Source organism: Athene cunicularia (genome assembly GCF_003259725.1).
Source record: "Athene cunicularia isolate RWA chromosome 1 unlocalized genomic scaffold, athCun1 chr1_part2, whole genome shotgun sequence".
Lineage (NCBI taxonomy): Eukaryota > Metazoa > Chordata > Aves > Strigiformes > Strigidae > Athene > Athene cunicularia.
In genome coordinates this window covers 44,793,197-44,800,123 of record NW_020799092.1, presented here as the reverse complement: position 1 = coordinate 44,800,123, position 6,927 = coordinate 44,793,197, and the positions used below count along the sequence as shown (strand labels likewise).

The 6,927-nt window shown below is 37.2% G+C and overlaps 1 protein-coding gene across 1 annotated transcript in view; it reads left to right on the top strand.

Annotated features, from left to right (window-relative positions):
• CAND1 (cullin associated and neddylation dissociated 1) overlaps positions 1–6,233 on the top strand; it is a 25,933-nt gene extending 19,700 nt beyond the window's left edge. The window contains exons 10-14 of the mRNA XM_026866210.1: positions 629–724; positions 3,553–3,722; positions 3,821–3,985; positions 4,209–4,316; positions 5,372–6,233. Of these exons, the coding sequence (XP_026722011.1) occupies positions 629–724; positions 3,553–3,722; positions 3,821–3,985; positions 4,209–4,316; positions 5,372–5,596 (764 nt within the window). The 3' untranslated portion in view covers positions 5,597–6,233. The remainder of the gene's footprint in view (positions 1–628; positions 725–3,552; positions 3,723–3,820; positions 3,986–4,208; positions 4,317–5,371) is intronic.
• Positions 6,234–6,927: the final 694 nt, after the last annotated feature.

Here is a 6,927-nt window from a genome sequence, read left to right as displayed (position 1 = left end):
CCAGTGTGAAGTTTCATTTTTACTGGAAGTTGTTAGTCATACATAACATGAATTACTTTTATGTTCTGCTTTCAGACTGTGGCATTTCAGTTAATGATGTTATGTGTAATGAAGAGCTATAAACTTAAAGGGAAAGGAGCATGGGTGACAAGGGGACAAATTGACAAACCAATTGCAACATGTTGACCTTTTGGTGTAAATTACAGTATTCCCAATTTTCAGATAAGATTTCTGAAATTTTGGTGTTAGAAAGGATCATTGAGCATAATCCATGAATCAGTTTCATATCAAGAACTATTCACGTTTTCTTCATGTGCTTCTGCTTTGAAGAAGAAGGTTATTTGTAGGCCTCTGTGTGATAATGAAAAATTCTGTTGTGATATGCTTATTGAATTTTCTGTAACAGATAACATTAAATGCTTATTACAAATCTTATGATATTTTTCGCCCTGTTTAAAATATTTTCTTCATCAACTTGAGTTACATATTGCATTGCTAGTAATAAATAACATTTCTTGTTTAGTGTTCTTAAGAGTATCAGAAGTTTAAAAAGAACAATACCAAGCATGATTTAATTTCTGTAGTTTTACTGTTTTAATGTTACATATTCACACTTGTTTCATATTAGGGTCTTCATATGCTCGAAGTTCAGTGGTTACTGCTGTTAAGTTCACTATTTCTGATCATCCACAACCCATAGATCCACTCTTGAAGAACTGCATAGGTAGGGTCTTTACTTTTACTAACAGCTTTTGTGTTTTCGGGCAATAGAATTACATTTAAACTTTGTGTTTTCAGAAGAAAATATTTTGCAGGTACTGGAATTAGCTGCTAATGATAACTGTTGGAACAGTTATGAAGAGTTTCCATAATAGCTTGCTATTTCTATTAATCCTAGTTTATTTGAATTCTGAGTAGTAAAAGTTGTGTGATTAACAATTATATATATTGAAGCTCTGATGGGCAACACAAGAAGCTAGGGCTTTTAAGAAGATGAGACCCAAAAGCTGATTACCTTTCCTATACTCTTGCTAAATTATCAGTTTGATATAGTAAGGCACTGTCTTCACCCAGAAGAGTGGTCTTGGAGACATTTCACGTTAAGTCACTTAAAATATGTATGAGTGTGAATTTTGAGTATTACCAGGTGGTGAATTTTAAATTTAAGACCTTATGGTATGTGGTGGGTTGACCCTGGCTGGATGCCACGTGCCCACCAAAGCTGCTTCATCAGTCCCCCTCCTCACCTGGGCAGGGGAGGGAAAATATAACAAAAGGCTTGTGGGTTGAGATAAGGACAGGGAGAGATCACTCACCAATTACTGTCATGGGCAAACCAGACACTCAACTTGGGGAAGTCAGTTTATCACCAATCAAATCAGAGTAGGATAATGAGAAATAAAACCAAGTCTTAAAACACTTTCCCCCCTACCCCACCCTTTTTCCCGCACTCAACTTTACTCCCGATCTCCCTACTTTCTCTCCCTAAGTGGTGCAGTGGGATGGGGAATGGGGATTGTGATCAGTTCATCATATGTCTCTGCTGTTCCTTCCTCCTTGGGGAGGACTCCTCACACTCTTCCCTGCTCCAGTGTGGGGTCCCTACCATGGGAGGCAGTCCTCCACAAACTTCTCCAGTGTGAGTCCTCTTCATGTCTGCAGTTCTTCATGAACTGCTCCAGTGTGGGTCCCTCCCACGGGGTGCAGTCCTTCAGGCACAGACTGCTCCAGCGTGGGTCCCCCACAGGGTCGCAAGTCCTGCCAGCAAACCTGCTCCAATGTGGGCTCCTCTCTTCAGAGCCACAGGTCCTGCCAGGAGCCTGCTCCAGCACAGGCTTCCCACAGGGTCACAGTCGCCTTTGGACATCCACCTGCTCCATCGTGGGGTCCTCCCCGGGCTGCAGGTGGATCTCTGCTCCACTGTGGACCTCCATGGGCTGCAGGGGCACAGCTGCCTCACCGGGGTCATCAACACAGGCTGCAGGGGGATCTCTGCTCTGGCGCCTGGAGCACCGCCTGCCCCCCCTTCTTCACTGACCTTGGTGTCTGCAGAGTTGTTGCTCTTACATGTTCTCACACCTCTCTGGCTGCAGTTGCCCTTTTATTTTTTTTCTCTTCTTAAGTTATCCTAGAGGTGCTACTGCTATTGCTGATGCGCTCAGCCTTGGCCAGTGGTGGTTCTGTCTTGGAGCCAGCCAGCATTGGCTCTGTCAGACACAGGGGAAGGTTCTCGCAGAAGCCATCCCTGTAGCCCTCCTCGCTACCAAAACCTTGCCACTCAGAAACGCAGTACATGATTCTGTAATGCTTGTCATCTGAAAACATTTGGAATCATGTATATATTTTGAGGGATAAGGTAATTGGAGCTTTTGGGGTAACATCAGTATGATAAAGACCTTTGCAGTGCTGCAGCTTTTTGATCTTTTATCATTTGTATGACAAAGTATTGTAGATTTGTTTAATATGCTATGGTGAATATTTTATAGTGGATTAATTACAGGTTTAAAGATCTGTAAACAGTTGTGTATACTGCTAAACTTAATAGGGGAAAAATTACAAAACTGTACATTTTTAAAGATTAAAGAGCAAGGTTTTTATTTGTGGGAAAGAGTCAGTTTCTGTCTGTTATTTTCATTACTAAGCTTAATATATTTTTTAAATAATACATTCAAGAATTGGTTATGCTTGGGGGTTTTTCTCCCTCCTGTCCCTCTCTGAAGCTACTCCTTTGGTTTCTTGAAATATTTGTTGATTATTCAGTCAAAAACTATTGGTATCTTGTACTTAAAAAAATCTGTAGTCTAGTTTTGTTACCCAGTTTCTTTTGTGTGTAGAAGTCACTTTGTTTACACCTGTTGTTCTTCTCCTTTTAAAAGTTTCATTCCTCATGGAACTTGTTAGTAAAACTTCGCAAACATTGAAGAAAAATATTGTATATTCCTGCAGGCATTTATTTTAACAGGGCTGTGTTATAGAACTATAGAAATTGTAATTTGAAAATGCCCAAGTATGGGGTGGGATGAGAGGTGTTGCTACATTAATATATACTGAGTAGGCTTATTTTATGGTAATTTAGGAATTCTCAATGTATGCCAAATTAGGGGTTAAAAATGAATATGTTGATAGTTTCCTTAAGAGGTATTTTTCTAATTTTTGAACTGCAGAATTGAAATTGGTTTTCCAATGCATATTCTATGAGACTTTTAATGGAGAAAAGGAAACATTATATATAATTTTAATTAATTTACATGCTATACCTTTTAGAAAAAAAAGAAATATCATTGTGATGGCTATTTATTTTGATGGTGGTTTTTTTACTTGTTTCATTATATTTAAATACTATGTATCAATTAATACTTTTAAAGTGATTATAATTAATAGATTTACTTGTGTAATCATGCTAAAATACCAGGTTTTGGTGTCTGTTACATGAAAATAACTCCTGCACTAAATATGTGCTTTTGAAAGCTTAATACTAAGTAAAGATATTTTTATAGTGGTAAATTAAAAAAAAAACCTTATAGGTTGACTTATTTCTGTACACGATTGCAGGTGATTTTCTGAAAACATTGGAGGACCCAGATCTCAATGTCAGGAGGGTAGCCCTAGTGACATTTAACTCAGCTGCACACAATAAACCATCATTAATAAGGGACCTCTTAGATACTGTGCTTCCTCATCTTTACAATGAAACAAAAGTCAGAAAGGAATTAATCAGAGAGGTATGTTAACTAAGAAACCCAGTGCTAAATACATGTAAGTAAATTTCTCGTTATTCTAAATAAATTACTACCTAACTTTGGTTTTTATTTGTTAACAGGTGGAAATGGGACCATTTAAGCATACAGTTGATGATGGGTTGGACATACGGAAAGCAGCTTTTGAGTGCATGTATACTCTTTTGGATAGCTGTTTGGATAGACTAGATATATTTGAATTCTTAAATCATGTTGAAGATGGCCTGAAGGATCATTATGATATTAAGGTTAGCTGTCATTCTCTATGTAAGCAGTGACTTAGTCGAAATATTTTAATAGTGAATAGGCTGAAATGGTAAAAATATTACTTCATGTGCTTAAGTACTTCACTATATTTGCCATTTTCATTAAAGTGTTGCTGCTAAAAAGGTTACACAGCATTGTAGAAAATGTATCTCCATATATATGTTGAGCATAACTAATTGTTGAATTGTTTTTTTCTCAACCTAGATGCTAACCTTTTTAATGTTGGTGAGACTGTCTACCCTATGTCCAAGTGCAGTGCTGCAGAGGTTGGATAGGCTTGTTGAACCTTTGCGTGCTACATGTACAACTAAGGTATTTAAACTTACTTAAGTTAATAATTTTGTGTTGTCTTATAGAATTCTAAATGAACTTGCATGCGAAGAATACTTCTGTACTGCTGCAGCATTTTTTGGGTTATAGTTGATTAGCTGCAGTAGCTAGAATACAAATGTGTGGGCCTTTATACACATATTAAATGTCTTTAAATTATAAAAGGAGGGGTAGACTTGTTTAGCTTCTTTTTAAAAAAAACTCTGTTTCTTTGATGCCATTTCTTTTGTTCCTTAAAAATTTAGCTGCCACTTGGGCAATTTGTGTCACTTCATTTTAAACAGTGAAACCAAATATTGAAAGCTTTTCTGACCTGATGATTACATTGTTCCAGACAAGCATTTGAGTGATGAAGGACAGAGGCAGTGTGAAGTAGTCCTATTTTTGGTTTTTTTATTTTCCCCTTCATAGTATTACAGGATTCTTGGGTCTTGGCACAATCTCCATTCCTGCTCTTGTCTTGATCCACCTGCATGCTCTGACAGTCATTTAATGCCCGATTTACCTTGCTTGTCCATTACTGTAGTCTGTTATATTTCACATCAAGAAATTTGACTCCTTTTAATGGCAATCTATGTCTGTATTACTGAAATATCTTGGAGAATTATAACAGAAGGTTAAACAGTTATTTTAATGAAGGTCAACTTTTTAAAGTTCTGTTCTCTGGAAGCTGGAAGTACTATGATAGTATCAGCTTAATGTTGTTTACTGACCTTACTAGCTAGAGGTTGGCTGCTATCATTGTTTTGATTTGGTAACAGACTTGGTAGCTTACAGCCTTTTTCTGCATAGCTTACAATATTCAAGTTTCAGTCTATCTATAAACTGCTGGTAAAAAGTTTACAAAGTAGTAGATGTTTGGGAGGTTTCTTTGGTTTGGTTGGCTGTTTTTTTTTAAGAGCTTAGGTCATCTTGAAAGCTTGCAAAGTGGTAGTATGGAAGGAAAGAGGCCTTTGTAAGATACACTTTTTTTTTTAAGGTGATTGTAGAGGGAAGGTTAAGCAAAAATCTCAAGCGTATTTTCATTTTTTCCCTAGGTAAAGGCAAACTCAGTAAAACAGGAGTTTGAAAAGCAAGATGAACTGAAACGATCTGCTATGAGAGCAGTAGCAGCGCTTCTAACCATTCCAGAAGCAGAGAAGAGTCCATTAATGAGTGAATTTCAGTCACAGATAAGCTCTAACCCTGAGCTGGCAGCCATCTTTGAAAGTATCCAAAAAGATTCATCATCCACTAACTTGGAATCGATGGACACTAGTTAGATGTTTGTTCAAAATGGGGACCATTATGTTGAACCATTTGATGCACTGAATTGACAGGTTATGAGTAAGAAACAGAAAAAGTATCTAATCTACACATTGTTCCACTTTATTTACCTTTATGGAGACAGTTGGCTTTTCCCATTGTTGCTTTTCTAGCATTTATTCCAGAAATGTATTTCCATAATCCAGGGTTTGTTAACCACTCTTGTTTTAGTGGATTGGGCCACATTTGGGAATTAAAAAGTTGACGCATGGTGTATGGAAATAGGTTCCAACATCCATTTGCCCTGTAATGTTTAGGATTAAAATGTCAAAATTTTGTGACCATGATTTTTTTTTTCTTCACTCTTTCTACTTGTAAACAAAAATGGGGAGGAAGGTGGGAATCAAGCATCCAGGTGCATCATGTTTTTGTATAACTTTTTATTCTTTTTTGTTTCAGCTTCATAAATTGGTTTGACTGGCAGATGAATTTTGTGTAAGATTTATTATATTAAAGAGAGGGTTTGGGCACAGTTCAAAACAAAGCAGACATAAATGTCACTTTTAAAGCTGTGGGGATTAGAAAACAAATATCCCTGTTGTGCACACTAATTTTGCATGACCAAGTTTACAAATATATATTGTCTGTAAAACAGCATGTGCAGTTTATTCGTAATGCAAGTTAAAATAAGTTCTACTGTATCAGTGCAGTTTTCAGGTATTTTTGACATACAGACCATTTGTACAGAAAGGGACAAATGAAGGTTGGTTGTCTTCACCAGGCTTTTTAAAATGCCAGTAGTATGGCCCTGCAGACGTTCTTACAGTAAATAGGACAACACCTGTGGTTTTTGTGATTTTTTTTTTTTATTTTTTTTTTTTTTTTTCCCATTCCCAAAGGCTGGATCCCCTGGAATGGAGGTGAACAAACTGTAAGATTGGAGGGCAGTAGGATGAGATAAAGCTAAAATGAGCAGAGAACAATAGCTGTTCGGTGGCTCCTGAACTCTAGATTAAACTTTGATTTTGTTACAAAAGTATGGAAGGAAGTTTCTTCAGTGGCTTCTACCTCCTATTGTTCATCCAGCAGCTTTTGTTTAAGACAATAATACATGGTGTTACCTAGACAAGCATTGCCAGACCATCATTTTCATAGAATCATAGAATACCAGGTTGGAAGGGGCTTCAAGGATCATCTAGTTCAACCTTTCTTGGCAAAAGCACTGTCTAGATAAGATGGCCCAGGACCCTGTCTGTCTGAATCTTAAAAGTGTCAAATATTGGGGAATCCATCACTTCCCTGAGGAGTTTATTCCTGTGTCTGATGTTCTCATTGTGAAAAATTTTCC